General features: G+C 34.9%; 1 protein-coding gene across 1 annotated transcript in view; it reads left to right on the top strand.

The window, feature by feature from the left end:
- Window positions 1–12036, top strand: part of LOC121147794 (ankyrin repeat domain-containing protein 26-like) — a 43118-nt gene extending 31082 nt beyond the window's left edge. Inside the window, exons 5-7 of the mRNA XM_040967696.1 lie at window positions 7269–7482; window positions 9571–9754; window positions 11718–12036. Of these exons, the coding sequence (XP_040823630.1) occupies window positions 7269–7482; window positions 9571–9754; window positions 11718–11792 (473 nt within the window). The 3' untranslated portion in view covers window positions 11793–12036. The remainder of the gene's footprint in view (window positions 1–7268; window positions 7483–9570; window positions 9755–11717) is intronic.
- The last annotated feature ends 792 nt before the right edge of the window (window positions 12037–12828 follow it).

The raw sequence follows: 12828 nt of genomic DNA, 5'->3' as shown, positions 1-12828 counted from the left end.
TGAATAAATCAATAACTGCATCATTAATAAAGGGTTAGCTCACAGAAATAAAAATTAGCGTTTTCCAGTTAGGATTTAGTGAAAGGGAGAAGTCCTACCTAGCCTCCCACCCATCCCAGAATCCCTGATGTGGGGCCTGCCTGAGGGTCCTACTTAAGTGGTTTTGATAGTTCAACAGTTCTGAATTGCTGCCAATCTTGCCATTCCAAGCACGATGAAATCCCTCCAGAATCCACTGGCTAACATAGTCCACCTCTTTTCTAGCTTTCCAATAAATAAATGTTTAAAAATGCAAATGACATTTTTATTTAATTTTGACTGCCAGAAAGATAAACTAAATTATTTTGTTTTAATATTTCTGACAGCATATTTTTCTTTTCTGATGTTACTATTAATGTTCATTCAATCTTATGCAAAAAGTACTTTGTAAAAGATAAATGGAAAGACATGTAAAAGTATTAATAGTATATTTCTTAAATTTTGTATATATAATATTTTGAAAGTGCTTATTTGTTTTTTAGGCCATCAAGGAAAGTGATTAATGGAATTATACAGGTATTATACAAAATAATAACATGTATTATTGTATTGAAAAATATGTTACAGAAGACAAAGTGTTGTATTACAAAAGCCTGAATTTCAAAATAAAATGTGAAAGGTAAATTGGACCAAAAAAAAAAAAACAGGAATTTTGTAAAGATCTCTATTTTAGAAGTGTGATTGATACAGTAGGATTATTTTCTTCAAGTAGGTTTTTAATTTTCCGTTTTCATTGCTTCAGGGACACATTAGTCATTCAGTAGCATTGTATTTAACTTCATGATATTGTGAATTTTCTCTTTTTCTTCATTTCGTTTATTTCGTTGTGTTTTTTTAAATTTAAGATGGTATATACTAACTGTGTAATAGAAACTATCACATTCAAATGTGAAGATACAATGCAGTATGCATCTCTACTTCCAAATCAAAGAAGAACCCCCAATGAAATTGTTGAATATATCTTGACAATAGAATGCTGGATGCTCTGCCATTGTCCATACCTACAATGTCAGGATACACTTAAATAGCAGAATGACGGACCTAGTACTCTTTATGAAGGACTATACTACTGGAGCAATATAGGGAAATCAGTGGAAAGGGGGAAAGGGGCTGTGGAGAGGGCGAAGTGAAATCCTGGAGCCTATGGAACTGTATCATGAAATAATAAAATAGATAAAAAAAGAAAATCATGCAAATACTTCTGTTTTTAAGAGCAAAATTCAAGAAATTAAAAAAATTCGGTACCTTTATATCAGCATCTTTTTAACAAGAACTCAGGCCTTGTGAGAAGTATGTGTCATGTCATTTTTCTTATGCAGAGAATGAGTCATCATTACTATATTTATAAATAGTTGTCTAGATTTGAAAGGACACTTTAAAACTTATTTACTTATTTAACAGGGTCAATGCCAAATAAGTTGCACAGATGATGAGATAACCCAGTCACTGGAGATAGTCTCAGAGGAATATGAGTGGCCTCAATCTAAGAATTCTCTGTTACTAATTGAAGAGCTGCGAATGGACTGTAAAGGTAAGACACCCAGCTTGCCTTTTCGTATGTACCGTAGTAATATCTGCACATGCTGTTCAGCACTGAGATGAACTGTGTATTAAAACTGAATGAAATCTGGCGTACACTGTGTGCTCTCAGCCAACACTAATGATGATTCATACAGTAATTTTCTCAGGGAGAATGGCAGTCCCAGTTTTTTGTTGATTTTCTTGGTTATCACATTCTCCCGCCTTGAATGCTGCAGTAACTCTGCTTCCTTATGTCACCAAAACATGGCCTGGTCTGCAGCCATAATTTTATTCATTTGAAAGCCATCAGGTGACGTTATTGCCTTGCTTAAAACCTGAGTGTCACTTGTCATTTTAGTGAAGTTAATAATCAACTTGTTTGCCTTTATACTGTACCCCATATTATTTGCTTCTTTGTATGTGCCAACCACTGTCTTACATGTTTGTTGCTGAAGTAGATTTTGTTCTCCCTTTACTTAGTTAGGTGTAATTTCTATGTAATAAATATCATATTTATAAAGTGTCCAATTTGCATGTTTTAAGTTGTGAGGAAAAACTGAATTTTTAAAAAAGATTTATTTATATTGGAAAGTCAGATATACAGAGAGGAAGATTTTCCCCACCCCTGCCCCATGACTCACTCCCCAATTGACTATAATGGCCGGTACTGCGCCAAGCCACAAAGCCAGGAGCCAGGAACTTCCTCCAGGTCTGCCATGCGGATGCAGGGTCCCAAGGCTTTGGGCTGTCCTCGACTGCTTTCCCAGGCCACAAGCAGGGAGCTGGATGGGAAGTGGAGCTGCTGGGATTAGAACCGTTACCCATATGGGATTGCAGTGTGTTCAAGGTGAGGACTTTAACCACTAGGTCACCATGTCGGGCCCGAGAAACTGAATTTTTAAGTAGCCTCATGAGTAAGATATTTAACAGAACCATCATCCCCCAAATGTGTCTATGTCCTTCTGTGTGATTTAATAAAAGACTGCTGATTATTTTTCAAACTGTTGGCATCACTGTCCAGTCTCATCAGTATTTTATGAGAATTCCAGTCCCCATGTATCTTCACAAATAGTATTGTCTGTTTTTTAAATATTAGCCATTCTACTGGGTATGAGTTGTAATTACCATATGTTTTTACTATGAATTTCCATAGTCACTGATAATAATCAGCATTTTTCAAGGAACCAGAATGTTTCACCGGCTTAAAATAGATTTTTTCTTTATTATAGAAACCACTAGATATGTAATGGATAGATAAATATATAGGTTGAGAGATACCCAGTGTTTTTTTTTTTTCCAAAGACTTTTTTTTTAAAGATTTAATTTTATTGTAAAGCTGATATACAGAGAGGAGGAGAGACGATAGAGAGGAAGATCTTCCGACTGGTGATTCTCTCCCCAAGTGACCACAATAGCTGGAGCTGAGTCAATCTGAAGCCAGGAACCAGGAGCTCTTCGGGGTCTCCCACACGGGTGCAGGGTCCCAACGTTTTGGGTGGTCGTCGACTGCTTTCCTAGGCACAAGCAGGGAGCTGAATGGGAAGCGGGTCTGCCGGGATTAGAACCGGTACCCATATGGGATCTTGGTGCATGCAAGGCGAGGACTTTAAGCGCTGCGCTATTGCACTGGGCCCTCCAAAGATATTTTGTCCTGACATTTTTCTTAATCTGTTTTGAGCAGAAGTTTTAAATTTTGATGATGTCTAGTATGTCTGTGCTCAAGCGTGGGTTTTACTTTTTCTATTGTATCAGTGTTTTCCTAGAATGAGGTAGAAAATATTTCCTTCTATACTTTCTTCTAGAAGTCTTATTATAGTTCTCAGTCCTGCGTTTAGGTTTATGATACTTTCATGCTGATTTTTTGCAAAAGACTTTATATGTAAAGCGAATTTCATTATTTGAATGTGTGTATCTAATCATTTTATTCCGTATGTTTAAATAATTATCCCTTCTTCACTGAATTATCATTATTGGTTAATCAAAATAAGTTGATTGTTTATATGTACACCTATATCTGAACCTTCTGTTATGTCCCATTGACTTTTGTGGTGTTCTTATAATTTTCATTTTGTTGTGATTGAAATATATTTCTATAATAATTCTTGATGTCATCCACCTGATCTTATTCTTTCTGGAGGAGTATTTTGGCTGACTCAATATACTTTGTACCTCCACATGAATCTGAAATCAGTTTGTCAGTTAAGATGATATTCTGTTGTCTAGCTTAGAATCAGGATGAAATTTATTGTGTCTGTAGGTAAAAGTGTAGAGGGAATTGATGTTTTAGTAGTAATGATTCTTGGTTCTGCTGTTGTGTGCTCTTATTGTGTGAATCCCTCTCTCAGATGGTTCACCCCCCAGATGCTCATTCCTCAATGGTGAGCCCTCCTTGCTGGGGGTGGGGAGCAGAAGAGGGTATTTGATTGAGCATCCCGGGGGGGGAGGTTCTCCTCAGGTTTATCTTTCTTCATTGGTGTTTTGTCATAATATTGTTTTGTCCCTCCACTGTCTCTTTGATGAGGATCCTGTTGGAAGGCTTCCTCTTCCTGTTCCCTCCATACTGGTTCAAAACTCATCAAGCTTTTACTTGTGGTTTGGGATGCCTTGCCATATCTTGACTGCACTCACATCTATGGCCTGCTAGCTGCAATCCTGGAAATTCTCAGAAAATTTTCCTTGTCTGGGTGTCAGCCACCTTCCTCCAGTGAACTCCAGGGAGTTTCTGTCCTCTCTACTGGAGACCCTCCCTTTCCACGTTACTGCTCCGCTTGTTCCTGTCTTAAAGCTCTCTGCACTTTCAACTACCCCTGCCTTTCCTGATTGGCCTTCTTGTCATCTCCAAGAATTCATTTTTTAACAGCTGGTTTAGTTTCTCATCAAAATTAAAAGGGACGATACAGCTATTTGTTATACAACCCAAGTTTGTCCCACCATCTCTTTTATCAATATGACCCTTCTTTCAAGAAACCTGTTTATTTTATGCAAGTTGTCATTTCTTATACACACAAATTTCATATCATCATATTGTTCTTTTAGCAGCTGTGGAATTTGCAGTAATATTGCATTGTTAATTTTTTATGTTGACACTTTGTATATTTTATTTTCACAGTCAGCCTGACTAGACAGACATTTGTCAGTTTTATAATCTAAATGTAATTTCATTGAGTTTTGCTGTTTGTTGTCAGTTTTCTGTTTAACCAATTTCAGATTTCATGTTGTCACAATTTTTCCTGACTGCTGTAATAACATAACAGTGTGTAGCTTATGAATAACAGAATATATTTATTTCCATTTCTGGGAGCAGACAAGTTCAAGACCAAGACACTTCCAGGTGTCTTTTTTATAATGCTTCCACATCCAATTTAACTCCCTTAAGGCCTTACCCAGTAATGGTACCATCACCTCTGTGATGACATTTCTGCATTTGAATTCTGTTTTTAGAACACAGTAGATGTTTATGTTGGATTTCTTCTTTTCTTGGATTTAAGGTACTCTTTTTCCTTAGTTTTTTAAGGTGGAAGTGAAGGTCATTGGTTTGAGATTCTTCTGAGTAGGCTTAAATTGCGAAGATAATACATTATTTTAAAATTTTCATGCAAGCTTTCTGAATGTATTGTATAGATAGCTCTAAAAGGTTCTTAATCTAACTGTTCCTGAAACTATATTATACAAAGTCTGTTGTGCTTTAAAATTCCTTCAGTAACAAGTGTTTTGTGATTTCTCTCATCAGTACCTCTAATACCCAGAGCTATTTCAGTATGTATTGCTTTATTTCCAAATGCCCGAGTCCAGCTCCAGCTGAGTTTGGAGCTTGAGAAGGGTGTGTGGAGTTGGCAATAAGAAAAGACACAGACACTATCACTTGGTGCCCTCTTGTAACAGCTCAAGAGAAAGCTGTCCTTTTTATTTACTCAGACACACTACATGCTTCTGCACAATTGTTTGATTGTTCCATTTTAACTTCCTGACTATGTGGGTATGCACAGAGATTCATTATTTTATGTTTTACTTCATGGTCAACCAGATGTTCTTAAAGACAATTCTGTAAGTTACTATAATCATTTTCTTCAAAGCAAGCCATTATTCATTCTTCAGTAGTAGCCACTGGGTGACAGCCAGGGCTCCAAGGCCAAGGCACCTGAAATGACATACTAATTAGTAATACTTACTAATTCCTACCACATTTCCATTTCCAAAACTTGCCCATTGTTTAGTGTGAAAAAATATGTTACAAGGGAAAAAAACGTAAAAATCCAAGAAAAAAATTTCAAATATTAAATCCTTCTACAATTACAGGTTATATACCCAACAAACAAATAATAACCAAACATATATCTCTATGATATTAATAAAATCACCCTATAATTCCTCTAGTTAAAAAAAATTATAAAAGCAGCTAAAACAGCCACATTCTATGTTCTAAAGAGTTGCAAGGGCAGGCTAAACTTTTAGGATCACAGTAGCTATATTTTTTGCCATAGCAGTTTCAACTCATACTCCCCTCACTTGGTTTACTTTGTAAGATTCTTATCAAGCCATTTCCCAGAAGGCATGCCACATGTCTGGGCCAGGTCCTAGGGCAATGTGTAGGCACACAAGAAGATGTCCAGGAACGGCATGGGCTTAATTGTACTCATGTGTGTAGTTAAAGGCCCGCTCACCAGGACATTATCAATAACATTAACTCTGAAGCTCACATCAGTTACAGCAGCCACCTCACAGGGGTAAACAACAATGCTTCAATAGATTACAGAATTCTTAGTGGGGTGCTTGAGTGTCCATGCAAAAAGAGGGTGAAACCACATCAAGGTGGTCAGAGAGATATCTGCTGGGCCCTCCCAAACAGCTGGATGTGCCCCTGGACCCTGCCAAACAGGAGAGCTGTTCCCTTCGAATCTTTATGTCATCCACACCTACTGCACACACCCCAGGATCCAAATATGCACACAATTAGGGAGCATTTTCTGCACAAATTAAATCCTTTGAGATTAATTTATTATTTATATCTCCATGGTATGTCATCTAGTCTGTTATAGTAAATATTCCTTGATTAGTTGAGAAGAATAATGGCTCTCAAATGTATATTCTTGTTGATTTTCACTCTACATCTTCTGTAACTGATTGATTATGGCATCTTGAAATACAGGATGATATTTCTAAATTTTCTTTACACTTCTGTCCATTTTTCCTCACATATTTTGAAGTTTTTATTACCTAGAATTAAGCTTGTCTATCCTTATGTTAGTTGATTTTTCTCCCAACTTTTTTTTGCTTGTTTTAGATTAATGCTATGCTTTTAAGAATTTTGTCGTCTTTCTCTTCTGTGAAGGATTGTTAGCTATAATTCTTGATTTTGTCACTTTGAGAGTTGCTTCAGTCTGTATAATTTTTCATTGTACAGTGTGGCCATGTCTTTCTCAGGAAGATTTGCCCTGGGCCCAGTGTAGATCAGAATGTATAGTGTGATTATACAATTCTACTTTCTTACAGAATTTCAAAGTTGTTAATTGATTAATTTCCTCCAATAGACTGTAAGCTAAATAAAAACAGGTATATTCTTTTTTATCTGGAAAGCTCAGCACAATATATTACATTGCAGATATGAACTATACATTTTTCAGTGCCTAAGTGAGTGAAATATGAAAACAATTAAAGAGTTTATAGGGAAAATATCATAATTTATTTCTATATTTATTTCTTTATAAAAGATTCTGTCAGTTTATTGAAAATCCAGGATGCGGTACTTGCATATGAAAGATTAATAGAATTTAAAAAAAATCACTGCAGACTCCTAATAAGAAAAGCTAAACATATGGAAAATAAGGTGTGTAGACTACACAAAAAGCTCTCAGAACTAAGAGAAGTGAAATCACAGTTGGAGCAACAAGCAGTGGAATGGGAACAGAAGTGCTGCAGTTTGAGGTTTGTCATTCTACTCATAAGGAAATATTTAAACTATATGATGTTTTCAAAATCATGCTTATTTATTTGAGAAAGACTGTATGAGAGACACGATTGTCTGGTAAACTCATCAAACACCTGTAAAGGCCTGGGGCAGGATAAGGGCCAATGCCAGCATTTGAGCGTTTTGTATGAGTGGTGAGCAGCCTGCATTACCTGAATCATAAGCACTCATGTCCTGAATGTGCATTGGCAGGAAGCAGGAATTGAACCCGGACACTCCTGCAAGGGGCAGAGATACCTTAATTGCTAAATAAAATGCAGCCCTGAACTATTGACTTTGTGCTACAAATGTTCAGGAGAATTTGAGTTCCTTTCATCTCTGCAGATACTTCATACAGGGGACCTTTTAGTCATGAGCGATGAGAAATTCTTGGAAAGGACATGTACATATCAGGTTTATAATTGGATAATTCGGATACATAAATGCTTATTTTTCAAAATCATAATTAGAATGACTATACATGTTTCTGTAAAATGAAATTTCATTCTTAACAAGTTGAATTTTTACTGTTTTTTTAAAGGTGTATTTATTTTATTGGAAAAACAGATTTACAGAAGGAGACAGAGAGAAAAAATTTCCATCATGTGGCTCACCCTCCAGATGGCCTTAAAAGCCAGAACTGAAACATTCCCAAGCCAGGAGCCTCTTCCAGGTTTGCTTCATGGGTGCAGGGTCCTAAGGCTTCAGGCTGTCCTCCATTACTTTCCCAGGCCATAAACAGGAAACTAGATCAGACATGAAGCAGCCGGGATATGAACTGGCATCCTTATGGAATGTCAGCACTGTAAGACAGAAGATTAGCCATTTGAACCATCACTGGTTCCACTTTATGAAAATAGTGCTAATATAATAAGGAACATCATTTTATAAATCTTTAAAATCTCTAATTGTGTAAATTCTTCTATAGATGTGTTTATCAAATTGAAACTTTTAAAAAAATCTAATGTTCCTGCATCATTCTCAAAAAAGTTTATATTCATTTACAATTGAACAGTAGAGTTTGAGGTGACCATTTTCTAATTCCATGATGCTTTTAAAAGTTACTTTATGCTTAATTGTAATAAAAAGTAAACGAAAATCTTCACATACAAATAAAGTTATTATATTTGAAAAAGCTTTATTACTCTATATTACATATTTTCCTTCAAAATTTTTTGAAACTGTTTATAAAACTTAGAATACTTTTGGCCGGCCTGGTGGGCTATTGGTCTAATCCTTCACATGTAGCTCTGGTGTCCCGTGTGGCTACTGGGTGGGGTACTGGCTGCTGCTCTTCGAATCCAACTCCATGCTAATGGTCTGAGAAGGTAGCAGAGAATTATCCAAGTCCTTGGGAGCCTGAACCCGTATGAGAGTGACCTGGAAGAAACTTTTGTCCCCTAGCCTCAGAGGTCATCTCTAAAGTTCATTTGGGGAGTGAACCAGTGCATGCAAGATTTATCTGTTCTTGTCAAGTCTCCTCTCGCTGAAACTCAAGCAAACTAAAATGAATAAAAAAAGGTTAAAATATCCAACAAGAACAATTATTCAACACAACAATTATCACCAAAAGAGCAATGAAAAATGTGTACAGTAACAGATACTTTATTTTCTATTCACGGATTACTGTGCTCTGAAGATACATTGTGTGAAGATACTGGATGGTGCTACCTTCTGCTGTGAATCATTTTCAAAGATTCTTGAAATACGTTATGGAAATATTATATAAGTGCTAACATTAAAGTTAGTGAAAGCTAAATTTTGTTTTAATTAAACAATACTGTTTTTACAAGGCAATTTTTAATTTGTAACTTGGCTAAATCATTTAAAATTAACATACACCTCAGATACTAATAAAAGAAATTTGTCAGTTATTAGAATGTTCCTTCATCACTACTTTTCAAGTATATCTGTTGTATGGGGAGGGATAAAATGAGAAATTAAAAATGTGCAAATTAGAAGAAAAATACTTCACAGCACAGAAATTAGGATAACAAACCTAATCATGAAATGAACTTTTTATTTTCCAATATATTTAATTTTGAGATATTCTTATATACCTACAGATTTACATTGAAGAAAGAAAAAGAGGAGAGAAGAAATGCCAATATATTGTGTGAAAAAATTAGGGAAGAGTTAAAAAGAAAAGAAAAGCAATATAATAAAGAAGTTGAAGAGAAAGGACGACTTGAGCTTACCCTGAGAGCACGAGAAATGGAATTGAAGATTGTAAGAAGTAATTTGAATCAGGTAGATGAATCTTTTGTACAAGCTGATATTTCTCACTGTATTTATTGTTACTTACACTAGCCCCTTATTTGGAATGTATTATTTAGATTTAAAACAAACAATATATATAATCTTATATTATAAAACGTATAGCTGAGAGTTATTTATTGTAAATCTGGCACTGATAATACTTAGTACATGTTTTAAGAATAACGCAATGGAAAACAAGTTGAATTTAAAAACTAGTTCTGACACTTCTATATTAAAATTCAAACGTTCTAACTTTGAGACATGTGAAACTAGTCAAATATTCTACAATGACATATAATTGCATATTCCCTACCTACCTGCTTTGCATGACAGAATAATAGAGAAGGATAGAAATAGAGATCTTTGAACTACTGATTCACTATCTCAATGTTCACAATACCCGGAGCTGGTCTACACTGAAGCCAGGAGCCTGGAACTCTTATCTGAATCTCCCACATGAATGACAGAGGCCCAAGTGTTTGAGCCAAGCTCCATCGCCTTCCCGGGCACATTGGCAGTTAACTGTATCAGAAACAGAACAGCTGCGATTAGAGGTTACACTCCAATATGGAATGCTGACGTCTTAGACAGCAGCTTAACTCATTTATTGTGCCACAGTGCCAGCCCATCTGCCTATATTAAAAAACCTTTCTTCCTCTTTTTAGTTGTAATCTATGCAGTTAACATGTGAACTATTTTTGTGAGAAATTTACTGAAATGTATCTTCTTTGACACATATACATTAATATAAAATTTAAAGCTTTAATTTTCTGAGTGCATTTTAAGCACTTCTATTTTTAATGTGAAATTAAAAGCACCTAAACCAAGAAGATAGTTTTCTTTCAAATATTCATGTTTTCAATCAAAAAATATTAAAATTTTATTTCAGTTTATACTGAAGTTTATATTCATTATAAATGAGGTTTATAACAAGTACATGGACCCTAACTATATCTTTTCTGATATGCCATATCATGTAACATTGATCCACTCATCTGAGTGCTTGCTTCAACAACTCCATATAGTTGCCAGGAGTTTATTTGGGAATGCTGATGTAACTGGAAAGGATATCACTGTCTCATAGAACAGGTGCAAGTTTTATTGATGTATTGGGGATGTGTCTTGCGCTGCATGCCCCTTGTGTTGCCAATTTCAATAATGTGAAAAACAAATCAGTGAAGCTTGTATGGGATCAGTTTTCTGCCATGCCATCTAAGCAAAATGTCAAAATGAGCAAGAACATGAAAACAATAATATTGGAAGTAGGAAATACGGCTCACTATGCACCAGACACTCGGCTAAGTACTCTACCTTTACTCACAAACTTACTTTCCCTTTAATTTGATTTGGTGGATATTATTCTTATCTCCAGTACACAACTAAAGATCCAGAGACATAGGAAGTTCATTTGTGTGTGATCATACAGTTGGTAATTGGTAGATCTGAGGTTCATTGCGTGGCATTCTGGCTTCTATGCAGACACTGGTTAATTAAACAATTTGTCATCTAAAATATTAGGTTAATTTTAAAAATTCCTAGCAAAGTCATCATTATTCACTTAAGTCAGTTTTTAAAATCTATGCTTAATATGGCACATTTGATATTCTAAAAATAGAATTGCTTATCATACAACATGATTTCTAATATGTGTCCAGTTGATCACTTTTATATAATTATCTGATAATGTCTAATTTAAAAGCCAGGCTCTTGAACCTAAAAAAGGGTTATTGATGTTACTGTGGAGGACCAGAGAATATTATTTTAAATTCTTCTGTGCCAGAAGATCACTGGTAGAAAAGCTCAGCTCAGCAGTAAGAGTGTAACACAGCCCTAAGCAACATGCAGATCACATTGTATGGCCAAAATTTAAGCGCATTTTAATGAAGAATGCAAGCCATGAGCAGAGTTGTATAAAATGATTAATAAAATTCTTCCGTTGTCCTCTTTGTTTCAGCTGCAAGAAGTCCAGAATCACAATGCTGTACAAGAAACCATGAAGAAGCAGGACTACTTGGAGAAGTACAGTTGAAACTAGCACACCAAATAGCTTGAATATTTACAAAGAGGATGAGTGTAGGATTGGAGTGGTATCAGTGAAACCAGAGAAAATTTTCAGCCTTAAACCATTTTAAAATGCAAATGTTCTATGTTATCCCTATATTTGTGCTTATCCAGAAAACACATTGAAAAATGGTAGTTACTGAATTATTTACTTTTAAATCATTCAAGGATGAATGTAAATTATGTCTTAGATGTTAATAATTTATGTGGTTGGGTTTGTATTTACATATGAAAATAATTAAAATATATGTTTCAGCCTTGAAAGTGAAAATTTGCAGTTAAAACTTACAATCAAAGAGCAATCAGACAAAATAAAAGAGATTCAGCAAAACCTGTTAAGTTCAAGTTCAGTAAGTCAATCATAAAAGTTTATGTCTGTCACAGTTTTGTATAAGATGTTTTAGGAATGTAAAGTGTTTCTAATACAATTTTTTTTAATTTACATTCATATTCTTGGCACTCTTAGTGTTTAACTTCTTGTTTTAAAAAGAAATCAACTGGATTCATAGACTTATTTTGATAGTAACATTTTAAAAGTCATGGTAGTCTAAAAATAACATTTCATATATTTTATAGTTTTGCTCATCCACTTGTGAACATTTCCCTTTGATTTCTATGAATATGTTGCTGTGAGCAATGATACAAAACTTTTTGTTTAAATCCTTGGTAATATTTGTATTTTCAAATATTTTTTTTTCCTGAAAGTCTAAAATGCTTTCTATGAGATTGTGTGATTGAAATACTTTTATGCTATGATCCTGTCAATAATGGAAACTAGGTGATTATACAAGATTTTTTCAATAATGGGAATTTAGGAGAGAAGGAGAGATTAATGAATAAGCAGAGATGATTCCCCAAGCACATATTACCAGGAACATAATGCTGTTAGCATTATATGTTTGGAAACTAACTTTCCATGAATATGTGTTTATAAGCCTTTGAAGGGCATCGTCAAATCTTACAAAATATTGTAAAGTGTGTGTGTAATCCATAATACCTATTTC

Source organism: Ochotona curzoniae, unplaced genomic scaffold (assembly GCF_017591425.1).
Source record: "Ochotona curzoniae isolate NIBS_2020 unplaced genomic scaffold, NIBS_Ocur_1.0 scaffold_461, whole genome shotgun sequence".
Lineage (NCBI taxonomy): Eukaryota > Metazoa > Chordata > Mammalia > Lagomorpha > Ochotonidae > Ochotona > Ochotona curzoniae.
The sequence above is the reverse complement of the archived record's forward strand: the minus strand, read 5'-3'. Positions and strand labels throughout refer to the sequence as shown.